General features: G+C 40.2%; 1 protein-coding gene across 4 annotated transcripts in view; it reads left to right on the forward strand.

Moving 5' to 3' along the window:
• KMT5B (lysine methyltransferase 5B) overlaps positions 1 to 26,440 on the forward strand; it is a 52,707-nt gene that overhangs the window by 13,128 nt on the left and 13,139 nt on the right. Inside the window, exons 2-9 of one of the 4 annotated variants that reach the window (XM_024748684.1) lie at positions 4,464 to 4,699; positions 11,325 to 11,472; positions 15,095 to 15,163; positions 19,577 to 19,742; positions 20,108 to 20,217; positions 21,946 to 22,112; positions 22,388 to 22,407; positions 22,489 to 22,625. In XM_024748684.1, coding sequence (XP_024604452.1) covers positions 4,540 to 4,699; positions 11,325 to 11,472; positions 15,095 to 15,163; positions 19,577 to 19,742; positions 20,108 to 20,217; positions 21,946 to 22,112; positions 22,388 to 22,407; positions 22,489 to 22,625 — 977 coding nt within the window. In that variant the 5' untranslated portion in view covers positions 4,464 to 4,539. Of the gene's footprint in view, positions 1 to 4,463; positions 4,700 to 11,324; positions 11,473 to 15,094; positions 15,164 to 15,188; positions 15,845 to 19,576; positions 19,743 to 20,107; positions 20,218 to 21,945; positions 22,113 to 22,387; positions 22,408 to 22,488; positions 22,626 to 26,440 lie in introns of those variants that run through there. The other 3 variants (XM_024748686.1, XM_024748688.1, XM_024748687.1) reach the window with 3 other exon arrangements.

The following is a 26,440-nucleotide window of genomic DNA, read 5'->3' on the forward strand; positions in this document are numbered from 1 at the left end:
CCACTTCCCACCGCTTTTGCTGCTGCGAGCCACCAGCATCTATTTCCCCTCTCACTGATTGCTGTGGTCTCTTGAACTGCTTTCTCTCTCGTCCCCCCAAATTGTTAGTTGCTTTATTAGACCTGCCTTTTCAAAAGCATTCCAGCTCTTCGCCACATGACAAGCATCCAGCATGGGCCTTTAACACTTAACTCCTGTCACTTCTCTGCTCTCTCCCTGGGAGTTAGTGCCCAAGTCGCAGAAGGGGCTTGGGGGCCCTCTGGCCTTCCTCCTGCCCCTCTTACCCCCTGCTCTTGCTCCAGCCACACTGGGCTCTGTGCTGGTCCTCGGACACACCAGCTACTTTGCTCCCTCGGCTTTGTACTTGCTCTTTGCCTGGTGCTCGCTCCCCAGTGCTGCCCTTCTTTTGCCCTGGCTCCACCTGAAACACTCCCGCCACTTAGAAACCGCTTCATTTTCTCCAGGGTGCTGGCATTTATTTGTTCATTTGTTGCTTCCCAGAGCTTTCTTCGTTAGAATAAGGCACAGGTGAGGGTGAGAAACATTTGCTGTATCCTCAGTGCCTGGAATAGTGTCTGGAATGTAGTAGATGTCTAATAATTTTCATGATTTTTTTTTTTTTTTTGCGGTACGCGGGCCTCTCACTGCTGCGGCCTTTCCCGTTGCGGAGCACAGGCTCCGGACGCGCAGGCTCAGCGGCCATGGCTCACGGGCCCAGCCGCTCCGCGGCATGTGGGATCTTCCCGGACAGGGGCACGAACCTGTGTCCCCTGCTCAGCAGGCAGACTCTCAACCACGGTGCCACCAGGGAAGCCCTCATGATATTTTTATATTGGGAAATCAGATCAGAGAAAGATTTGTAGCTGTTAGGCCATTTAAGGAGTCGCCAGTACTCCTTTCTTGAAAATTGTTTTTCTGCCAATTTTGGAATAAATTTGAGGTAATTTTAACTTGTAGATATAGTCAGTGGCCAGTTAGCTCGGATACGTCCACCAAGCCATGACCGTGGTAGCGTTTCCATGTGAGCCAGCTGGGTTCCAAGCCAGAGAGACTGCACCCTTGCTCTGTTGGGAGGGGGGAGCTCTGGGGGAGCCACCCAATGTCTTCAGCTCCTGTTTCTCCTACTAAAATATCCACTTGTGTTAGCTTTTGAAATTCTGTCTCCACCTTTAATGTGTAAGTGTTCTTCCAGCTCATAGTCTTATGGGAATCGTCATGCCAACAGCAGATCCTGCACTCATGAGGGCAGAACCAACAGTGACCTGATGATGAGTAGAGTATATGTTTGTTTTGAGCTAAAAGTTTATAAATAGCCCCCAGTTTCTGATAGCTTTACTAGAACTGCTTTTACAAAATATTCATTGTAAGCTTAAGTCTTTTGCCTTAATGATAGCTGTTGTTATCTGGACGAGTGGAGAGTATTGGTGCCTCTGCTAGGATACATCCAGACATAACATACAGTGTGTTCATACTAGTGAAATTCAGCCATGCCTTGTGATTGACAGTGCTTGTTATGCTATGGTACCGTAAGTTCAAACAAAATCATATCAGTTGACTGCAATGTAAATGAGACCCAGGGTTAGGAATTTGCTCCATTTTGGATCATTAACCCACATTTAATTGAAATGATGTGTAAGTTAGAGTGGATCTCAGTCTGTGTTCCACACTGTGTTCTAGTACACAGTAGCTGGAGTATACTACTAAAATAATTTATTGGTGAACTTTTCCAAATGCTTGGTAAAACTTAGGTTGATAGGTATAATTTCCTCAAATTAAAAATTTTTATTCCATACTTCTTAAAATTTTGGTATTTGCTCTTTGCCCTAACAGACGAACAAATGAATGAATAAGTAACTTAGAACAATAGTTCTGACACTGGAAAACTAGTGTCAGAAGAACCTGGAGGGCTTATTAAAACACAGATTGCTGGGCCTCTTCCCAGGTTTTCCACTTTTTATCTCTGAGTAGGAAGCTTGGTTGCGACTTAAGGATTCTCTGGAGAGGTGACTTGCTCTTTCTTTTGTCTCTTAATTCTGTCTAAAGCCACATTGCTCTTTTCTGTTCCGTATAGTTACATTTTATGTGTTAATCATTGAGGAGTATTAGGGCTCCACAGAGTCTTAAAAACACATTCTTCCATCATTATCTATAAGTTGTATGTTATATGTGGGCGTTCTTGAGATGAATTTCCTAAAGGACCCAAAGCACTTTACCACCTTCTTGTTCTTTTTCTCTGGAGGTGCAGAGTCGGGGGTGAACCAGAAAGCATAATGGTAGGTAGTAGGGAAGTTGATGGCGGTGATGGCTGATTCCTGCCATGTCTTGCCTGTGCCAGAGCTGCTCCAGCCGCCTGTGACAGCACGAGCATCTTGAGGAAGAAGAGAATTTGAAGAGGTCAGGTTATAATTTATAGTTTAAAAAAAGTACAAAAGTGGCAGCTCCTTTGAGGTGGTTTAGACCACAACCTAATTTATTTATTCTTTTGTAAGTTGAGTGCCTTTGATCTGCTTTGTGCTGTACTAGAGAAAAGAAAAGTAAGTCCCTGACCTCAGGAGCTCTCAGTCCATTAAGGAGGCAGACAGGCCTTCACTATATGGTGACATAAGGGCTTTTACCCAGGTTTTTTTTTTTTTTTTTTTTTTTGTTGTAGGCACACGGGCTTCAGTAGTTGTGGCACGCAGGCTCTAGAGCACAGGCTCAGTAGTTGTGGCACACGGGCTTAGTTGCTCCACGGCATGTGGGATCTTCCCGGACCAGGGCTCGAACCCGTGTCCCCTACATTGGCAGGTGGATTCTTAACCACTGTGCCACCAGGGAAGTCCCTCACCCAGTTTTATAGTAGGGGTGTCCACCTGGATTTGGCAGTGAGGGTCAAGGAAGACTTCCTGGAACATGAAGGAATTAGCCAATCAAAACGACAGGTTGTCTAAGTATAAATATAAGATATTTGATCATCAATAGGGGGTCTTCTGTGTAATTTGATAAAGTATTAGTTGAAAAATATTTAGCTTAGAACTGATGTATCAATATTTTACTTGCCCTTTCCTATTATTTAAGTAGCAGCATTTTTCTGGGTTTAGTGAAACCTATAAGAAGAATCAAAAGATAGGCACAATAAAAGTTGAATGCTAATTGAATTTTCATAGTGAAGGAACCAAGAGAAAATTACATGTTCGAGAACAATTGTAAAAGTATCCTTAATATGGATCAGCTGTTGTTCACGTTTTTGCCTAAGCATGTTGCTCTCACCCACATTTTACCTCACTGTGAATTCACACAGAATTCCTGTGACATGAAAGAGACTGGAGGTCAAGTAAAAATTAATATTTTGTATTTGTGTTGGGCATCATTAAAGGCATCTCCAGGTGTACATTTCTGGGAGTACTTCAGAATAATTTATCATGTGTACTTTTCTGTGTGTTTGGAAAAAGTGAGGGAAAATGAGCTCTGCCTGGTGTGGTGGGGTGAGAGGCCCTTGGGCAGCAACGCCTGGTTCTCCTCTGGCTGCGGCTGCAGGCTGATTGTGTGGCACTGGGCGTGCTGCCTCAGCTCCATCTGCAAATTGGAAGAGTTATGCCAGAATCTTAGAGTTCCTTTAGCTCTCAGGTTCTGTTTTTACACTTTCTTATCCTAGAGCCTTTTTAGTCTGACTTACACTAAAGCATAATTCCGTAATGAGGTGATGTCATGGACATCCTTTCTCATTCCATTACCAACAAATGTAATCTATTATACCTTCACTTCCGAAGGTCCTTATAAATTACAGACACTTCTCACTATCCAAGACATTTTGTTCCCAAATTCAGCTAATTAAAATTCAGATAGTGAGGGATACCACTATATTAGCAAATACAATAATCTCAATTTTTGTTGCCATCGTAAAGGAATGCTAAGGCAGGTATTTCATGACGGGCAATACTTTGATATTCGAATGTTGGTCCCTTAAATATCCTGAATCCTGACTTCAAACTAACAGCAACAAAAGGATGTTACAAAGCTGTTGTGGACAAAGCTTAACTGAGATGCCTTTTCTTCAGCTCCTCAGAAGAGAAGAGAGAACTTCCTTGTTTCCTCACAGAGTTAATAGAATGTTACCAAAACGTGTAATTTGAGCAGGTTATTGAGCTATATACCTAGGTATCAGGGTAATAAGAAGCAAAGATGATTCTTACTGGCAACTGAAAGAGATAAATATTTATTGAGTACTTACTAGTTACCCGTCGCTCTTCAAAGCACAAGCAATGAGCAAGGCAGAACGAGTCCCTCCTCATTCTGGGGGCACCGTAGACCTCAGCGTGACGTGGGATGGCGGGGGAGCCAAGGTAGTCTGTGAAGAGCGGAAACACTAATTGCTAAGTTACTTTGAATACTCTGAAAATGTCTCAGGGGTCTGTGTAGCATATGGTCTTTTGTGTATTTACCTCCCCATTTTGTTTTGTTTTTTCATGTTTTGTTTCTGTTAGGAGAGAACATTGAAATTATTCTCTAAGCTATTTGAAGAGAGTGACTAAATGCACCTGGGTCAGGCTGTCTGTGGGTATGAAGTGGTTGGGAGAATCCAAGAACATGGTGTTGAATGGCAGGAGAAATGGAGGCAAGTTGTCTAATGACCATCAGCAGAATCAATCAAAGTTACAGCACGCGGGAAGGGACACCGTGAAGGCTGGCAGGAGCGCAGCCGAGAGGAGGCCAAGCAGATGTATGTACATACTTCAGCTGTCACTCTTTCGATTGTGATGTGGGGCAGTAATTCTTTCCACTTTGTAATGTGTATTCTGTTCTCTGTTGTTTTCAAAACAATTTTTTTATGTTCTCACAGTTAACAGTATAGTTTTTTTACTCTTTCAAAGTTATATCAACTTTTATTCTCATCAAACATTGTATACAACTCCAGTTTAATTCTTAATATAATGTTTTTATATGCATAACTTTATATTTTGTAGAATTTATAACTGAATGGTTATTTGTTCTATTAAAAATATTAAAGTACTGCTATTAAATTTCTTTTAAGTTCAAACTGTGTTTTTTTATATTTGATGTAAGTTTAAGTATGTATTTTTTAAAAAACTTACAGAGCAATATGAATGATAAAGTCAACCCTAATTTACATGATAAGTGGAAGTTAGGGCAGCTTTTCAAATTGTCACCATTTCTTCTATTTATATAGGGTGAACAGTTTATCCTAACAGAGAAGAAGTATTGATAATGAGTTACTTTTTTACCTCTATCTCTTGGTGATAATGAGGCTACTTACTGAGAGTTCAAGAAAGTGTAGATTTGATACATGTTTCATAGTTCTTTTAAGAGTAGTAAAATGCCCCAGGATAAGTGTAAAGCTAAGTAGGCAGCTATATAAATATTGTCCAAAATTAGATGGCCATGTTAAGGACAACTTTTTCTTCCTTCCTTCCTTCCTTCCTTCCTTCCTTTGTCTGCACCATGCGGCTTGCAGGATCTTAGTTCCCCGATCAGGGATTGAACCCGCCCCCTTGGCGGTGAGAGCGCGGAGTCCTAACCACTGGACCGCCAGGGAAGTCCCAGACAACTTTTTATATTTCTTCTTTTCCTAAGGTTAATTTAGCAACAACTAAATAGCCTTAGTTTTTGTTGGAATTGGCCTACTTCCGGTAGATTTGGATTGATTAGCCTGGCATTTGCTACAGTTTCAGATAGAGTGCACCAGTTCTGATCTCATTTCCTTCTTACCTTTTATGGGTCTATGCTATTCACTGGGCCCAGGCTGCCCTTAACTTTTCCATATCAGATCAGGTCACTGTTTCTGTTTAAAAAAACCAAAAAACAAACAAACCAAATAAACTAGACGATTTCCCTGCTTGGGATAGGGGTAAGGAGAGAGCCCAAGACTGACGGGTTTGCCTCTACCTGGACACCTCCTCACCCCCTTAGCATGTGGTGGGAACCTGAAGGAACTGAGAAATGTAGTGATTATGGCAGTGGTATTGGCTCTGGTCAGTAAATTAGGCATCTCTTAAATCTTTTTTTTTTCCAAATTGCTGTTGGCCTCCTTTTTGGGCATCAGTGCGAAAAGGTCTTAATTAGTTTGGTTGTTGGAGGTACATAAGAATTTAGAAAATGACCATTACATGAGCTACACTTTGCCAAGTGTAGACAGATTTGGAGGGATGGGTTGGAAAAACCCAGAGAGTGTGAAGATGAACAGCATCACATTGAATATTATTGGGCACAAATGGTGCAAAAATAGAGCCAATGATGAAGAGAAACAAAGCATTGCATCACCTTAGATAAACTGCAACGACTTCACCTAACATCAGAGCCACAGAATACATGAAGCAAAAATTCACAAAATTGAAGGGAGAAATAGATAATTCAACAATAATTTGGAGACTTCAGTTCCCCACTTCCAATAATGGATAGAACAGCTAAGCAGAAAATCAAGAAGGAAAGAAGACTCAAATAGTCCTATACCAACTCTTCCTAACAGACATCTATAGAACACTCCACCCAACAGCAGCAGAATACACATTCTTTTCAAGAGCCATGAAACATTATTCAGAATGGGCCATAGACTAGGCCATACTTTAAGCCCCTCAATCAATGTAAAAGGATTGAAATCATACAATATATGTTCTGACCACAATGGAGTAAAATTAGAAATGAATAACAGAAATTTGGGAAACACAAATATGTGGAAATTAACTCACTCCTGAATAACCAGTGGGTTAAAGATGAAATCAAAAGGGAAATGAAGAAAGATCTCAATCAATAACCTTTCACCTTAAAACACCAGAAAAAGAGAGAGCAAACTAAACCCAAAGTAAGCAGAAGGAAGGAAATAACAGAGTAGAAATTAACAAAATAGAGAATAGAAAGAGAATAGAGAAAATCAGCAAAGCTAAAAAGTTGGTTCTTTGAAAAGATCAACAAGAATTGGCAAACCCTTAAGCAAGACTGATTAGGAGAGAAAGACTCAAGAATCAACACGGAAAGAGGAGACATTACTAGACTGCCTTAGAAAAATAAAAAGGATTGTAACAGAATACTATGGACAACTGTATACCAAGAAGTTAAGTAACTTAGATTAAGTGAACAAATTTCTAGAAAGTAATAAATTACTGAAACCGATTTAATAAATCTTATTTATACAAAATCTGAATAAACCTATAGCAAGTAAAAAAGATTGAATTAGTAATTTTAAAAACAAAGCAAAAAAAAAACACTACCTACAAAGAAAAGGCCAATATTATCCTGCTACCAAAACCAAAGACATCATAAGAGAAGAAGACCTATAGACCAATATCTCTAATAAATATAGATACAAAAATCCTCAATAAAATACTAGCCAACCAAATCCAGCAACAGATGAAAAGAATTCTATAGCATGCCCAAGTGGGATTTATCCCAGGAATGCAAGTTTGGTTTAATATCTGAGAAGCAATTGATATAATACCATATGAATACAATCAAGGACAAAAACCATACTGTCATCCCAATAGATGCAGAAAAAGCACTTGACAAAATCCAACACCCTTTCAGGATGAAAACAGCAAACTAGGAACAGAAGGGAATTCTTCAACCTGATAAAGCTTAATGTCATATTTAATGGTGAATGGTTTCCCCTAAGATCGGGAACAAGACAGAACTATATTTGTTCTCACCACTTCTATTCAGCATTGTACTAGAAGTTCTGATTACAACCATTAGGTGAGAAAATGAACTTAGAGGCATCCAAATTGGAAAAGAAGTAGTAAAACAATATTTGCAGGTGACATGATTGTGTATATAGAAAATCCTAAGGAATCCACTAAAATATTAGAATAAATGAGTTCAGTAAGGTTGGAGGATACAAGTATACAAAAATCAATTGTATTTCTATGCACTTTCAGTAAACAATCCAAAAATGAAATTAACAATTTCGTTTACAGGGCATCAAAAAGAAAAAATATTAAGCAATAAATTTAACAACAAAGTATAAAACTTAAACTCTGAAAATGATAAAACATTGTTGAAAGAAATTAAAAGAAGATCTAAACAAATGGAAAGGGCTTCCCTGGTGGCACAGTGGTTAAGAATCTGTCTGCCAATGCAGGGGACATGGGTTCGAGCCCTGGTCTGGGAAGATCACACATGTTGGGGAGAAACTGAGCCCTTGTGCCACAACTACTGAGCCTGCGCTCCAGAGCCCGTGAGCCACAACTACTGAAGCCCACGCGCCTAGAGCCAGTGCTCCGCGACAAGAGAAGCCACCGCAATGAGAAGCCCACGCACCGCAACGAAGAGTAGCACCCGCTGCCGCAGCTAGAGAAAGCCCTCGTGCAGTAACGGAGACCCAACACAGCCAAAAATAAATAAAAAATACATAAATGGAAAGAAAAATAAATAAATGGAAAGACATCCCATGTTCATTGATTAGACGACTTAATATCGTTAAGATGGTAATACTCCCCAAATGACCTGCCTATTGAACGTAGTCCCTATCAAAATCTCAGCTGGCTTCTTTGCAGAAATTGACAGGCTGATCCTAAAATTCTTATGGAAATTCAGGGGATCCAGAATAGCTAAAACAGTCTTGAAAAAGAACAGTGTGGAAGGTTCATACTTCTCGGTTCCAAAGCTTACTACAAAGCTGCAGTAATCAAGACAGTCTTATACTTGCATGTGGGTAGATATATATTCGTGGAATAGAATTGAGAATCCAGAAAGAACCCTCATGTTTGTAGTCAACTGATTTTTGACAAAAGTGCCAATAAAATTGAGGAAAGAATAGTCTTTTCAACAGTTGGGGTTGGCAAGACTGTATATCCACATGCAAAAGAATGAAATTGGATCCGACCTCACACTGTATGTAAAAAACTCAAAATGGGGCTTCCCTGGTGGCACAGTGGTTGAGAGTCCGCCTGCCGATGCAGGGGACACGGGTTCGTGCCCCGGTCCGGGAAGATCCCACATGCCGCAGCGCAGCTGGGCCCATGAGTCATGGCCACTGAGCCTGCGCGTCAGGAGCCTGTGCTCCACAACGGGAGAGACCACAACAGTGAGATGCCCGCGTACCGCAAAAAAGAAACACCTCAAAATGGATCAAAGACCTAAATTAAAAGCTTAAATTATAAAACTCTCCAGAAGAAAACATACGCATAAATTTTCATTACTTTGGATTAGGCAGTGGTTTCTTGGATATGATACTAAAAGCACAGGGAACAAAAGAAAAAAAAAAGTACATGAAATTTACCAAAGTTGCAAACTTTAAGCGTTACCATCAAGAACGTGGAAAGACAGCTTACAGAACAGGAGAAAATATTTTCAAATCACATATCTGATAAAGAACTAGTGTCCAGAATAAAGAACTCTTTACAAGTCAATAATAAAAGACAAACTCCAGGGCTTCCCTGGTGGCACAGTGGTTGAGAGTCCGCCTGCCGATGCAGGGGACATGGGTTCATGCCCCGGTCTGGGAAGATCCCACATGCCGCGGAGCGGCTGGGCCCGTGAGCCATGGCCGCTTAGCCTGCGCGTCCGGAGCCTGTGCTCCGCAACAGGAGAGGCCACAACAGTGAGAGGCCCGCGTACCGCAAAAAAAAAAAAAAAAAGACAAACTTCCATTTTTAAATGCGCAAGGGATCTGAATAGACACATTTCTCCAGAGATAGACAAATGGCCAATACATGAAAAGATGCTCAAAATCATTAGTCATCAGAGAAAATCAAATCAAAACCACCACTTCACAATCACTAGAATGTCTGAAATCAAAAGGACATCAAAAGTAACAAGTGTTGGTGATGATGTGGAGAAGTTACATACACTATTTTTTAGCTAGAATGTCTGAAATCAAAAGGACAAATAGTAACAAGTGTTGGTGATGATGTGGAGAAGTTACATACACTATTTTTTGGGAACATAAAATGGTGCAGCCAAATGTGGTCTATCCACACAGTGGAATATTATTTGGCCATAATAAGGAATGAAGTACTGCTGCATGGTACAACGTGGATGAACCTTGAAAACATGCTAATTGAAAGAAGCCAGTCACAAAAAAACACGTATGATTCCATCTATATGAAATTTTCAGACTAGGCAGATCCCTAGAAACAGAGTAGATTAGTGGTTGCCAGGGTCTGTGGGGGAGGGAGAAATGGATAATAACTTCCAGTAGGTATGAGGTTTCTTTTGGGGGGATGAACATGTGCCAGAATTGATTGTGGTGATGGTTACACAATTCTGTGAATATACTTAAAACCATTGAATTGTACACTTTAAATGGGTGAACTGTATGGTATGTGAATTAAGTGTTAATAAAACTGGTATAGAAAATATAACAACTTTGATAGTTCTATACGTACCTACGTGCAAATAATTTGATTCAAAATCGTATACTGACCCTTTGGCAGGGACTTAGACATGTAAGTGTTTATTTCTTTATTGGAACAGTGGGTGAAAAGGTTAGACGTCTCACTTTGTCACTCATTCTTCCACCTCTTAATTTTGAGAGGCTTAAAGTTATACTGCTGGTATCCTCTGTAATTGCATGTGCTGACTCCACGAAGACCCTCAGTGACGTATACATCAAACGTGAATCAGCACTGATGAAGCTTCATCCATACAAATTTGGCCTTGCTTTCCTCTCTTTACATTGTTTTCCTTCCACAGTTAAACCCAGTTCCTTCAGTTATCTTTTTCAGTCACTTTCCTATTTTTATCCATTCCTTCAAAATCTGGTTCAAACAGGTGTTAGAAATAGGCCTGTCAGACTCTCTCTACTTCTCTCCCCTCTTCTCCTGCCTGGCTGTGTAATCACAGGCAAGTTTCTTAACCTCTGGGCCTGAGTTGCCAGCAAAGTGGGGATGATAATCACACGTCTGCCCACAAGCAGGAAGTGGAAGGTAACGCCTGGAGGCTCCGTTTTGGTTCCTGAGATTTAGCCTTCTGGCGCTTACTGCAGAGGGTATCTCGTGTTCCTCTTGTTTCCTTCTCATGCCAGCCCTGTCTGTAGCGGCCCTTTGTGCTGCCTTGCTACTGTGATGAATATCTGCCCATCTCCTGTGTCTCAACTCTTCCTTGGAGACGCAAGTAAGGCATCTGAGCCAGAGTCTCACAACTATCCAGACCCCGTTCTTGGGAAACCTGATAATATTATCTAACAAAAATGCTCTCAATAACTCGGTTAATTTACTGCATTTGGTTTTCTGTTTTTGCAAAGGGTACTCAATTCTTAATTAGTAAAACTGATAGAAATAAGCAATTTCAATTCTTAATTACTAACTTGAATGGGCAGTGAAGCTAAAGGTTTTTAAGGTAGATTTAAGTAGTACTCAGTGCGAGTTAATTTTTCTTCTTTTTTCTTCTCACAGGTAATGGTAATTCAGGATTCGAAGGACAGAGTCGATATGTACCATCTTCTGGAATGTCTGCCAAGGAACTCTGTGAAAATGATGACTTAGCAACCAGTTTGGTTCTTGATCCCTATTTAGGTTTTCAAACACACAAAATGAATACTAGGTAATTTTGTCTTTATCCTGAGTGGAACAGATGATACCGTTGAACTTAAGAAAATAGATGGCTAATTTTACTTTCAGTCAAAATTTAAAATGACATTAAAGGAAAGATTTTGCTGCAGGAGGATTTTCCATGTGTGAGTCAAGAAAAGCAACATAAGCTTCCATGAGTTGTCAGTTTTAATTCCGTGTTCTTATTTTATCTTGGGATACTTCTATTAAAATACAGAGTTGGAGAGGCATCTCCATATTCTGTTTTAAATGTTGATGAGAATTACCTGAAAGAAACAGGCATCCTGTAAAACCTTGAAAATGTGTATGATTTTTTTCTACCTAAATTAGGTTGCATCAGTTTTTTTTCATGATTTTATTACAAACTTTTATTCTTTCAAATACTTTCCACTGTATATAGGGAATTTTAGCATTATTTTTTTTAACATCTTTATTAGAGTATAATTGCTTTACAATGGTGTGTTAGTTTCTGCTTTATAACAAAATGAATCAGCTATACATATGTTCCCATATCTCTTCCCTCTTGCATCTCCCTCCCTCCCACCCTCCCTATCCCATTTTTGCCATTATGTTTTATCTTTGAGACTCAGCTAGTCATTATAAGTTAGAGTGAATATTATTAAAGACGTGGTTATATTCAGTATGCAGGTAAGAAAATAGATGTGTAACCACTTTATTGAGTATCAAATGCCATCTATATAAAATACTACAGAGCTCTTGAAATCTGTGACCCTTTAAATTTCTTTATTCTAATTCTCTTGAACATCATCTCGCTCCCAAAAAGGCCTTTAGGTAATTTCATAATTAACTGCCTCCAAGCACTAAATCAGAACTTTACAACTTTGTGTTACCTCATAACTTCCATGGCAAAGGCTTTCGAGTGATAGAAGAGCCTAACATCAGGGATTTAGAATGTGGAACACGTTCTGGACCACTGTTCACTCTTACCGTAGCTGCAGTGTCAGTGACTGCCCTAGAGGCGCTTGATCACCACGGGGGTGGTCACCAGTAATTAATTGGGGGCAGGTGATTAGAGGAAAATCGTGTGTCCGTTTTTTCCTATTTTAATTCTGTCCCTTCCTAGAATTAAAACAAGATAATTCATTTATCAATTATAGTCTAAATCCCAAAAGAAGTAATTCAGGTTAAAACATGCCTTTGGTATTTTCATGTAATTTCCTGTCATCATATATCTTTACTTACTAAAACGAAGTGAAAGTTGGGATGGACTTGAGAGATTATTTAAATAGTTCCCTGCGGTCAGAGGGGCACATACTTAAATTTTCTACATAGGCAAATGGATGGCTGTTCTCTGGAAAATCAGCAGAATTGGATGCCATAGTGTCCAACTAAAAATCTAGTTTGCATTATTTTAAGCCCACATCCCCTATTTCCCAGTGAACCCAAGAGACCAGGGCTCATTCTCCTACTATTAGGGTCCTAATAGTATTTAACTCACCTGTTAGCCTTTTTTTCTCCGAGGTAAGAAATGTGATTCACTGTTTCACACAACAGTCTAGTGGCATTCAGAATATTACACAAAGGCCCATAATTACGGCCTGGAGTCATCATTGAAACAGATTCTGTTCGTTATGCCTTGTATACTGAAACATGGAAGCAAATAAACCATTTTTAAAAGTTTTCCATCAAAATTACAACAAAAGTTGTAGTGGCTTGGGAAAGAACTCCATGTATTCAGAAGCCCCCACGCTTTGACTATTCCAGAGGATGAAGAGTTACCTGTTACTGGGTTCTGTGACAGTAAATAACTCATGTTTTCTAAAAAGTCCTCCTTGACAACTGCTTCTTTTAATTAGTTTACATATGAGTCACTTGGGGAATCTTGTTAAGATGCAGGTTCTGATTCAATAACTGTGAGGTGGGGCCTGAGAGTCTCCATTTCTAACGTGCTCCCAATTACAGTTGGGAAGCAAGGTCTTAAACCGTCTAGCCTACTGAGCTTTGTCCCGATGTGATAAATGGATAGAAAGTTCCTTATCAGTCATTTTCTAGGGCTCACTTTAAAACATGTAATCCTAAAATGTCAAGTTTAGGTTTACCACACAGATATTGTTAAAACTTAAGACCTTACCATATCCAGGTACCTCTAAATTCATATTTTCCAGTGCGACATTTAATCCTACTCAGACACTTCCTAAAATAGCCGTTCATGGTGTAGGTAATGGTACTGCTCCCTGGTTAGACTGCGTTGGCTTTGTAACAGTGTCGGCACTTAGGCCAGCGCGGTTGAGCAGTTGATGTTGCTGTGTCAAAGCAAGGTGTGCTCTCCGCCTTTCAGCAGAGGCATTCATTCCAGAGGTATTTTAACAGACTCTCGTAAGCTGACATTTGGGGAATATACAGAATTTTTATTAATGAAGCTTGTTAATCTTAATGAAAGGTACATACATTTTCATTTAATCTTAGTGGATTTATTTGAAAGTTATCACTTATAGTTCTTTATCTTCTGAGCAAGAATTTACCAGAATGTCACTTACCCCATTTTCAAAGATATTTTATAGACAATAAGGAAAATCTATAGTGCTTTATTTGAATAACCATAAACATTTCTTAAATTATTAGCTTTTTGTGGACTTCTCTTTCTTTGGGGTGCAAAAAGAAGTGACTGGAGGACGTGATTGGAGCTTTGGGTTTTAATTCTCCAAACTGTCCGTCTGTTACTTATATAAGTGGTCTCTTTGTTCTCATGTTTATACATCTGTGATTCGAACTTAGTTTCTCTTTTTTTATGCCCTCCTCCTCTCTACTTATTTCAGTTGTACCTTCAGGAATACTGTTCAGAAACAGTAGATATTTAATTATTTGGCTATATTATGAATTGCCTATGTTTTTACTCTTAACATATCCCTGTATTTCCTAAGAAGGCAGTCAGAGTTGTGGCATGAATGCCTAGAAAAAGCATAAACAAAATATTAATTTCAATTTATTGGGAAATGTTTCGATTTAGTTGACTTTTGTCAGTTATGAAACTTAAGTTCTTCCTTTTAACCAGAGAACAGAGTTGTTAGTAATACCTCTAATTTTTTTTAAAAAGCTAGTGGAGAGGTGAATGTAGCGAAGCAGGAATGGATGCTTTCAGTAATGCGCCCTCGTTCAGGCTGCGTGACCAGCGATTTCATGGTATCCTGAGGAGTTGGGGGACATCACATTGTAAAGAAATGGGAAGAGTCCTCTCAGGGCACAGACTTCAGCCTGTATAGTCCTTACTCATCCTTCCACTACTGTAACCATCTAATTTTTATTTTCCTTATTTATATATTTGATTATTCGTATCCACTGTTGAATATGAATTTATAAATCACTTTAAATGCCTCTTGAATATCAAGTGCTTGACTAGAAAGCATAAAGAAACTTCTCGACCTTCTAACTTAATATAATCAAGGGTAAAATGATGTTATGTGGGAAGGAAAGCGTTTTAGCTTCCTGGACTTTGTTATCATGCTAGGCCGACCCATGTCTTCATAAAGTTCTTGAATATCACAGCATTTTAGGGATTTCTGCTACAACCAGTATTGTAAGTCTGTTTAGAAATTACAAGTACAAATTATACAAATAGTTTTTTATTGTTGTTGTTTGTTTTTGCATTTATATAGCGCCTTTCCTTCGAGGAGCTCAAGGCATTTTTCAAAATCTGACAGTTTTTCTCACAACAACCCTGTGAGGTAGGTAGAGAGCATTACAAACAGTAATAAGATACAAACTAACCTGTTTCAGCCTTTATAAATGTTCTCTTATGTTAAGTAATTGGAGGTGTCAGCATAAACACGATTTTTAGAACATTTTGCAAACCTTTTAAACTAGTTTGGTCTTAGTAATAGCTGTATTTAAAAAACCACTTGTACTCCATAACAGGGTAATTTTAAGAGAAATCGTCCAAAAATCAGGAGTCACTCCATGGGATTAGCTGAGCACTGATTGCAGGACTCAGCCAGGTATGTTTCTGGTTGCTGTTTATTTTCAGGTCAAGAAGGAATGAAGAGCTGTGGTCCTAGCATGACTCCTCCACTCGGCATCTACGAACTGTCAGTTCGCAGTTAAACTTTCTTCAAGGGGGAAATGTGTTCACGATGTTGACTCATGGTTTTATTTTATATCTTAAATATTTGAGCATTTTTCTCTCTCTTCCTCCCTCCTTCCCTTGCTCCCTTTTTTCTGTCCCCCCTCCTCTTTCCCCTCCCTCCAGTAGCTCTTGGTTGTACATGCTAATGGAAGGGCACGGTAGTGCAGCTAATACAAATCTGCAACTTTTCTTCATTGCCACAGTGGTCTCTTGGGTTTGGAAACAGAAAAACCAAATAGCAAGAAAACCTGGGAAGTCAGTCTCTGGAAAGAGTGGGGAACAGGTGTGTGGGAGTGTGACTTCATATGTTTTTTTCTGCCCCTTTTAGTAGTAAACAATTGTAAATGACATATTTTTAAATTTCTTATACCAGCCATTGATCAGAGAGGTGTGGAAAGAGAAAAATAAATGTTTGGTTTATTTAAAGTTGCAAATGTTAAATATCAAGAGGGGAGAGGGGCACGTTGATGTGGAAATGCCGAATACCTGTTTCTCTTGCCTCCCCTGCCATCCCAGCCCACCCCCCCCCCCCCCCCCCCCCAAAAACAGCTCTAGACATATAATCACTATGCAAATCTAGTCAGCATATTTACACTGGAAACCCACCCACCCCCAAATAGTTAATTTGTTTCCACCCCTTTCATGGTGCTGTCAGGGTACCAGTCAGCGCTGTCTCTGGCCGAGCTCAGTGCTGGCACGCAGCGGTGAATACAAGTCAGACCCTGTTCTCATGACAGAACGACACAAGAGGGCTCTCGTGGTTCAGATAAGAGCGGGGCCGAGAAAGGCCTGGGTAACAGTCCCAGTCCTTCCAGCAGTTAGCCCTCATTGGGCCTTATTTTCCTCATTTATGGAACAAGAGATAATTTTTAGATAATCTAAATTTTCTCCTAGCTTTAGGAGTCATGGCGTAAGGATAGCTTTGTGCAGTTCGTACGGGAGATTTAGAGTGATTGTGGTTAAGGAGAGGACAGAGCGTGTTTTTCTATTCAGTAATAGAAAATTACTTTAATTTTTTCTAAGGTCCTCAGTGCCTTTTGCTCTGGCCCTAATAGTTGTAACAATCTTATGTTATTAAATAATTTTTATTTCCCCGCAGTTTTTGTTACAATGGGATTTGACTGGAACTGTCAGCCAGGTGATTTTGATGTTCTTCTATAGGGTTATCGAAAACAACTGTCTCTTCCCCTTCCCATCTGCACCCAGAACCATTTTCTTCCTCCTTTGCCTCACTATCATTTCACGCCTATAGCAGCCAACTGTGACAGTAAGTTTTGACAGTAAATTACATTTTAAGTAAAGTAGAGGTTCTTGCTTAGTGGGCAACAAGGGACAGTTTTGGGGGTTTGTGTTTGAGGCAGTAGAAGGCAGGAAAGCAGAAATAAAAGTCCCAGGATATGTGGAAGGCAGAATATTATTAACTCAAGAGTTGATTATTTTGTGTTGGTTTTAGCGTATAAATTGTTTGGCATCATGAACAAAGAGTAAACAAAAGGATAGCTGAAAGGTATTTTTAGATAGGGAGGAAGTTTCAGGGAGCGGAGAGCACACGTAAAACCTGTCAGGAATAGCCAGTGTCCATTCCAGGTCTGTAACTTACTTTCTGCCACGTTCTTAAGATCTTCAGGTGAACTTAGTCCTGACTCTTGCTCTCTAATGTGTCGAGCCATGCATTTACTTTACAAGTGGCACCGTTGGTCAGTCCCACGTTGAACATGTAAAGATTGCTTGGCTCCTGTCGTTTGCAGCCCCGTCCATCACTTAACATCATGGATTATTCATCGTATTTGCTCAAAGTGAACTACTGCTTTTCTGTTTACTGCATAAAACTCCGGTTATCTGTTTCCCATCACTTTGTATTGCCTGGAGTGGTGTGCCTTAGCTAACAGCTGCTTGGTGGTCTTATCTGTCCTTCATTTGCAAATAACCCCGTGGTGTAGGGTTGCAGCCAGAAGGATTTAGACTGGGTTTCTTAGAGAAACCCAATCTTGACGAAATCACTTAATGATGGCTGCAAGTAAGTAGTTTAATATTATAACTGCATGGAAGTTTGGATACTTTCACAGTTCTGCAAATCTTTATGTTAGTGGTTCTCTGATACCATAGTCTGACAGCCTAATTAAAGACATTCGGAATTGTCTAAAGGACTTCCACTCGTCTGTCTGTGAGGGCTGGTGTGCTAACTGATTGAAACGGGAAATAAAACAGGACATTGTCCATTTCTTCATATGATGTCTCTAGAACTCCTTCAGATTGTTCTACTTAGTAGTTTTAAGAGCTTACTGAAACTGGAGTCTGCAGCTAGTAGGTTCCTAGAGGTGTCAGCATGCTCACACATCTGAAGGCCTCTCGAGATCCTGCCTAGTAACTTGTGTTACTGTCCTGTTCCTCGTGTCTCCCCTCTTCCTCGTTTTAGAACTCTCCTTTACTGTTACTCGCCAGCTGACTCCCTCAGCTCCTGTCATCTCTGAAGCAAGCCTTAAGATCCTCTGCTTAGAATTTCTCTCACTTTGTTTTCCTTTTGATTTTCCTTCCTGCCTATAGTAGTATTCTGCTTTTTCTTTAGAAATCTAAATTCACCACTTTCCTCACTGCCCATATCAAAGTCAACTCCAAACCGCCCCCTTCCCAAACAAACCTCACACCTTAGTTATAATATCCATACTTCAGAGTGCTGCTGCAGTGTTGTTTGTACCACATGAACATGCACTCGCATATTGACGCCTTGCTTATCTGTTTGATGCATGCATATGGCTTTCGGTCCCAGCAAAATTTTACCTTCAAGAACAGTAGCCATGTCTTCTAGCTTACATTTTCCACCATAGCACATGTGTACACAGCACCTAATAAATAAGCCTTGGTGAAATATTGTGGCTTAAAATCTTACTGAAATGTGATGGATACATTTGTGATAGCTTATTTGGAAAACAAAATACTGCTTGAATGCTTCCTTCGCTGGAGTCTATGCTAGATGTTATCTCAGTTTAGAATTCTCGGGTGTCTGCGATGTGCAGTTTTAGATGCTAGAGCAAGATTCATAGTTCAAATAGTTTTTCTCCTGAGACACTAATATTTTTTTCTTAATGTGTTTTATTTGAAGAACAGTCTGTAATTCCTTGTTTTGTTGGATGTTAATTTTTAAAAAACCTAACCTTATTTTGGAAAGTAGACCAAATGAAATCGACATGAGAAGAAATTTTGGAATTAAGATCCAAGTACCTTCAATCATATTACATGTTTTATTGAGAACATAGCTTTAAAATGAGTACAACTTAAGTTTTCCTTGGGCCATGATTGTATCATGTGTTAATATGTGCATAGCCGTGTGATATTCTGTAGTCATTATAGCTGATTTTACATGGAAGCCTTCTAAAATTCTACCCCAGCAGTTTTTCCTTCCATCACCACCACAGCAGTATCACCGCTAGAGTTGTACTTTCGCACACTTTTTGTTCTCTGAACGCAGTTATCAAAGATTAATTTGACATGGATGTTGGAACATCAAGGTGTGTTTCAAGACCTGTTGGGATGCTTAGTTTGGGGTTTTCCTAACTATGTACATAGAGGATGTTTTTGTTTATGGCATGATTTTGTTTGCTTCATCCTTCTTCTGAAGCTTATTGCCTTGCACTCTTCTGGCTTGACTCTGCATGTTTTAAAAAATTCTTGTCATTCTAACTCAGTTAGATGAGCTCTATTCTAGATCTATTGTTTTGTACCTCCCAAAGTAGATGACTAGTTATAGAAGCCTGAATCAGACAGCTTTCATTTGAATCACCTGGTCACCTCTCAGTTAATGAGCTAACTGAAATAAAAAGATTAAAGTATAGTTTGAAGAAAGAGAACTTATATCTCCTGGTGATCAATATTACTTTAGTCATAATCGTCAAGATTACTTATTATTACTCTTCTGTTAGGTCTGGCTGTTTTTAGGTTACTTTTTTCTCAAGGTCTCTTAAGCAGTGGCCCAAGGATGATGGAAGATAACTAAAGTTATTGTTCTGATTTCTTTCAGATTTCGGCCTATTAAAGGAAGACAAGAAGAACTAAAGGAAGTAATTGAACGTTTCAAGAAAGATGAGCACTTGGAGAAAGCCTTCAAATGTCTGACCTCAGGAGAGTGGGCGCGGCACTATTTTCTCAACAAGAGCAAAACGCAGGAGAGATTGTTCAAGGAGCACGTGAGCTCATTAACCAAATTAGTACTGTTTATCTGTCTGCATGAGCCTAAATTGTAGGGAACACCGAAATTTTAAATCAAATTTTCATAAAACTAATCAATATGAAGACCTAATAACACATCAGATAACTTGTGTGACTATCCATAGAGAAAACTCTGTCATCCAGAAGGGAAACTTACTGTGAACTTTTAGAGTAACATAGCCAAGTCACCAGGTACACAAGTATGGGAAATTTTAAAATAACAAAATTGGTTACTTAATCTTAAATTTTTTCATTGTTGGTGGTGGTTTGCTTTTATAATTCTGAGGAAGTCTAGCAAGATAAATAATGTAAAGTAGGTATCACTTTTTTTTTTCTGTTTTAGGTATTTATTTACTTGCGAATGTTTGCAACCGACAGTGGATTTGAAATATTGCCTTGTAATAGATATTCATCGGAACAAAATGGAGCCAAAATTGTTGCAACAAAAGAGTGGTAACTATTATACTAGTATAAATCCGTAAAGTAATTTTGTAGACAGTTCTCTCTTCAATTGCTGTTCATGTGCGAAGCAAGTTGTAGGAAGGAATAAGGCCAGAGCTTACCCTCAAGGAGCCAGTGCAGTGCCAGTGCCTCAGCCCAGTGACTGCGGTCGGGACAGTGAAATCAGAAGTCTGAGTTGGGGACATCCCTGGAGGTCCAGGGCTTAAGACTTCGCCTTCCAATGCAGGGGTGCGTGTTCGATCCCTGGTTTGGGGGCTAAGATCCCACCTGCCTCAGGGCCAAAAAACCAAACATAAAACAGAAGCAGTATTGCAGCAAATTCAAGAAAGACTTAAAAAAAATTTTTTTATTAAAAAAAAACAAGAAGAAGAAGTCTGAGTTGAACCAGATCCTCTCTCTAAGCTAGAATGCTTTGTGTTTTCCTTTCATTGAGTCTGGATGCCTGCTCAAGGACTACTGAGAGGTTAGGGACGCTGGGGTTGAATAACCTGGCGTCCAGAGTCAGTTTTTTACTGGCCTATAAGAAAGGTTACGTAGGAATTTCATGCGTAGAAGCTTCCTAGCACAATGCCTGCTTCAAAATATATATATGTGTGCCAGCTTAAATAAAAGTAGTAAAGTTGAGCTCAGCTAGGAGGGATAAAAGCCATACATGAAAGAGAGAATATGTACTTATATCTTTCCTCTAATGCCTATTCCCTGCCTTATCTCCCAGAAGAAATATGTAACCCCTCTCTTACACCACCCCCAGTATTTTTTTTTTTTTTTTTTTTTTGAGCGTACTCTCAACCACTGCACCACCAGGGAAGCCCACTCCCAGTATTTTTTATAGCAAAAATTTTAGGGTCACGTACCTGAAATTGGAATGGGAAAGAGCCTTCCTCCTGGGCTTCTTGCATGGGTGTGTGTATGTGAGTGAGTGTATCTGTTTGCTGTGGGACGGAATCCAGCCTGCTCATCGGCTCCCGTGGCTCCGTGTTGCACATGGCTGTGGAGGTTTGAGGTCTTGGGTTCTAGAGCTGCAGTACCATGGCCACCAGCCACGGGTGGCTGTTGAAACCTTGAAATGTGGCTAGTCTGAATTGAGAAGTGCTAAAAATTGTGATATACATGTGAGATTTTATATTAAATTGTAAATATTTTTCATTAATATTTCATACTGATTACCTGCTGAAATAGTATTTGGGTTATACCGGGTTAAAATATGTTACTGAAAGTACTTTCACCTGTTTTTCCTTCCTTAATGTGGCTGCTAGAACACTGACGAGCGCCTGTTTGGCTTGCATGACATTTGCTGTTGCTGCTCTGCAGGGCGGCGTCCCAGTTCTGGGCTCTCCCGACCCTCCTGCTGCTTGTCTCTCTCCTCCTCCAGTGTCAGCAAGTTGAATGCAGTGCGGCGGGTCTTTGAGTCCTTTCTGCCTGCAAAGCATTATGCTGGGTCCGGTAGGGGATTCAGAGGTGTAGGTAGCACGATTCCTAGTGGACTTTCTAGTCTCTGGTAGGGATGAGGCAGCTAGCTGCACAAGTAACTGTGCACGAGGCTGTGGGGCTTCCAGGGAAAAGGAGATGACATCCAGGTGGGGATCCAAGTGAGTCAGCTAAAACATGCACAGCTAAGTCTTCTCGATTCCTGGTATTTGTTGGACAGGCTTATTTTATTAAAAGAAGCCTTACGATTTATAATTACTAGTAATTTTTAACATCACATATTTTAAATAGGAAACGAAATGACAAAATAGAATTACTGGTGGGTTGTATTGCCGAACTTTCAGAAATTGAGGAGAACATGCTACTTAGACATGGAGAAAACGACTTCAGTGTCATGTATTCCACAAGGAAAAACTGTGCTCAGCTCTGGCTTGGTCCTGCAGCGTTTATAAACCATGGTAAGCTCTGTTTCTAAGGTGTTAGCTCTCGTGTTGGGTAGCACTTCTGAAACTTAGAATGACCTTATCTTCCTTTAAAGGAGGGTTGGAAATAGAAATTTCTTCTTTTTGCATAAACCTATTAAAATAAATATTCCTGTAGTTTAACTTAAGACCTGAAACTTCTGTCAAAAGTTGGTAAAATTATGTGGAAAGCTTATTTCAGATTTCTGTAATTGTTCGTGTTTCAGATCTTATCTACAGTTAATTGACTTTATCTTTTGGACATTTTTCAGATTGCAGACCTAACTGTAAGGTAAGCATAAAAAGTATTTTATCTCAAGTATTTTGTGTTTGCTTCAGGTATGAGTTTCTTAATGAGTTGATTTTATTTCAGTTTGTGTCAACTGGTCGAGACACAGCATGTGTGAAGGCTCTAAGAGATATTGAACCTGGAGAAGAAATTTCTTGTTATTATGGAGATGGGTTTTTTGGAGAAAATAATGAGTTCTGCGAGTGTTACACTTGTGAAAGGTAAAGTATGAAGTAAGATATTCGGCTCTTGCGTTCTTCTAACCACCTGATGATTATGAGCATGAACTCGTGTTACCTCCTCATCCCTTAAGTGATAAGGGATAGTCTTTCATGTTCTGCAGCATTGCACGCAGTACAGCATGCATAAGCAAAACCGAAGAGTACAGAACTATTTAGGGGCCCCAGCACCTGGCCCTTTAAAATGTTAAACTCATTACCAGCAGTTATCGTTATGAGTTAATCAGAATGCAAATATGCTTAAAGAGAGAATGGGAAATACCTTACACACACGTGCACACGCCCACGCCCACGCCCACACACACACGGTGCCAGGGTGGGGTTGCTCCGAAAATGGCCAGTGAAGCTCACCACTACTGATCATGTAAAAACCCTGAGGTTGTCTTGGGTACTACCAAGCTGTGTCCTCTGGAATTGTTATGTTCCGATGCACGTGCTCTTAATAATTTCTAAGTTCCGTTACTTGGTGAAGAACTTCCTTTTGGGACCCATCAAGATTCTGGAGTCCTTGTAGAGATCCCCCACATCTGACTTGGCGGGACTCCTTGTCCACACTGCTCGTCTCCTTGTGGCGACTTCTGCGTGTCTGAGCTCAGAGGCAGCTTCACAAGCTTGTCCGGGCCGGTGCTGCAGGAAGGCCCCCATGCTGGCATAGGCCACACAGGGAGCTCACCTGGATTTGGTTTTTTGGTTATTGTTTTTATTTTTTTAATTGAAGTATAGTTGATTTACAAGATCATGTTAGTTTCAGGTGTGCGGCGCAGCGATTCGGGTATACGTGTGTGTGTGTGTATATTCTTCTTCAGATGAGCACACCTGGATTTGTTGAGCCCCTTTTACGTGCTGTACTGGGTGCTTTACTCACCCTGACTCATTCAGTCCTCACAGCTGTCCTGGGAGAGAGCTGGTGGTGCGGCCACACTGCAGGTGCAGAAGTCCAAGTCAGCCTGACCTCAGAGCCTTTCACGCATGGAAGCAAGGATAGGCGGTGGTCCTACTTCTCCGCCAGCCATCCGGCCTCGGGAGAAATGCTGACTCCCCAGAGCCCACGTTTCCCTTCTTTCAGGGAAGCCAGCGGTTTCCCCTGTGTCGTGAGAGAGCAGAGGCACGGGGTCGTGGTACAACCCCAGCTCTTTCTCTCCCAGCTCTGGGATCTTTGCCACGAAGGGAGGGCAGAAAACCTATTCCTGATGCTGCTGAATTTTTGCCCCTTTTGCAGGGAGGGAGTGGGAATGCAGGGGGATAAAATTTATCTTTTTCTAAATTAAAAAAATGGTTCAAACATTGGTTAAATCTTAGACCAGTCCACAAAAAGACCCTTTAATCCATGAAGTAGTTTAATTACAGTTGAATAATGCTTTAAAACCATTTTAGAGATAACATAGTATAACAGTGATGTGCATGAGATCTGGCGTCAGGCTCCCTGAGTTGGAATCCTGTGACTCTGCATTTCATTAGCTGTGTGATCTTGGGCAACTTAGCTGCTTTTGTGCCTTAATTACCCCATCTATAAAATGGGGATAACATTAGAACCTATCTCATAGGGTTGCTGTGAGGATTAAATTTATCTCACGAAAAGTATGTAAAACAGCACACAGTTAATATTAGATGTTAGCTGTAAACTTATTTTGTGGTTTCTGGTTATTCTCCCATTAGATTGCAAGTTCCAGGAAGGCAGAGATTTTTATCTTTTTCATTTACTGCTGTGCTCCCAGCATCCAGAACAGTACCTGACATATAGTAGGTGCTTGATAAATATTTGGTGAATGAAGAAATGGAGTAAGTAATACGCTAAATATGCTTTTGGAGGCTGTCCTGAAACATGTGACCACATACACAGGACTCCAGGCCACCCCGGAAACAGCTCTTTGCCTAGTTTAGAACCCCCTGTGTCATCATGTCCCTCGGGCAGATTAGTTCTCTTCCAGGAGACTGTTTCTCGCTGGTCAGAAGGGCTGTCCTGCCTGCTCCACGGGGTTAGTGTGAGGAATAAACAGAAACATGTGCACATCCTTTTTAAATGGAAAGGCCTCATACGGAGCAGTAGGCTCAGCTATTGTCAGACTATTTGGGAAGTTTGATTTAAAGGTTGGCTGGGAATATTCTTGAAATTCTCAGGAACACCAGATTGTTTCTGCCTTTCCAGAAATTAGGCGAGAGGATGAGACCAAAGGAACTCATTCAATTATTCATCATATAGTAACTGAATAGTTAGTTACTTTATGTTAGGCCTCATGCAGGCAGGGTAAACGAGACTAGCACAGTGCCAGCCATGAGGGCAGTGCCATGAAAGGGACACACGCACAGTGTGCTAGTTGCTCAAGGGTGAAAAGAAGGAAAGAGAGGGGACAGAGGGTTTACAGAGGTGCTGACATCGTGGATACAGTGTCCAGGATACATTTGATGCGTGCTTCTGGGAAGTAACCATCCTAACAAAATAGGAATTGTAATACTTTCATAAGTAAGTGCTGCAAATTTCACTCTAGAAAACTTGAGAAATTAAATCTAATGAGGGACCGAAGAATATGAAGGACCAAATTGTTTTAAAGCTTATATGAAAGTATGTCTGATGATAGCTAAGAAAAAATTAGATTCTGAAGTATAGTTAGGGGCAGCTGGCCTTATTAAAAATTTACTATGAAACAGTTGTGATCAAAACTTGATGATACTGGCCGATATGGACAAATAAGAGGACATGAACAGACTCCTGAAATAGAGCCGAGTGTGTATGAAGTCTTAATACCACGTATGGGGAAATGATGATTCCTTTAATAAATAATAGTGACATAATTCATTGTGCGCCTGGAAGAAAACCAAGCTCAACTCCTATCTCACACCATATACAAGATAAATTCCAGATGGATTAAAATTTTTAATTTAAGAATATAATGTAAGATGATTAGGAAAAAAATTAGGAGAATGTATACGTCTACCCTTGGGGTAGTGGAAATCTTCTGAAAGAAGTTAAGACAAGAAATGGTGAATATGAAAATTTTTGAATAGCTAAAAGCAAAAGTCAGATTAATGACAAACTGAAGGGGGAAGAAAGTACATACACGGCAGAGTTAATATCCCAAGGACAAAAAGCTCCTATAAGCTCATTTAAAAAAAAGACAGACTTCCACTAGAGAAAAGAGAGGTAAGGAAGATGCTACACAGAAAATGATGGCCATAAACAAGGAAAACAATAACTAGGTATCCGTTTTCACTATCAAATTGGCAAAATTTAGAAGTGCAGTCTGTGCCGCTGGTGAGGATGTGGGGAAACAGGCACTTGCACAATGTCGCTAGGGCTGTAAATTGCTATAACCTTTTGGGAAAGTAATCTGGCAATATTTGTTCAAAATCATCACACCCTTTTGTCTGGCAGTCAGTTCCATATGGAAGAATCTATCCTATGGAAGTAGGAGCATTAGCTAGTAAGGATTTGGTTTCAAAGCAAGGTAGCAGCAGCATTCATGGTGGCAAGCAAAACCCACAAACCTACAAGTTTCAGTAATCACCAGTAGTGCTTGAATAGATTATGGAATGTTTAGTCTGTGTAAAAGGTACAAGTTTCAAAACAGTTCAGATTTACTTGCGCATGATGTAATAAGAAAGCAAGCTGGTTGCTGAGTAAGATGTATGGTATTATCCTCTTTGGGTTTTGTTTGCTTAGGAAGAAACAACAATGTGAATAGGTGTGTAGCTCATGGCAAAGGAGCAGGAGATGAGGTGCTGGCAGGTGGTTAGCACTGGCGCCAGGGCGGGGTGGGGGGGCTCTGGGGATGGAGGCTGGCTGGGGAGCACTGCTGACT

Source organism: Neophocaena asiaeorientalis, unplaced genomic scaffold (genome assembly GCF_003031525.2).
Source record: "Neophocaena asiaeorientalis asiaeorientalis breed wild unplaced genomic scaffold, Neophocaena_asiaeorientalis_V1.1 scaffold43, whole genome shotgun sequence".
NCBI lineage: Eukaryota > Metazoa > Chordata > Mammalia > Artiodactyla > Phocoenidae > Neophocaena > Neophocaena asiaeorientalis.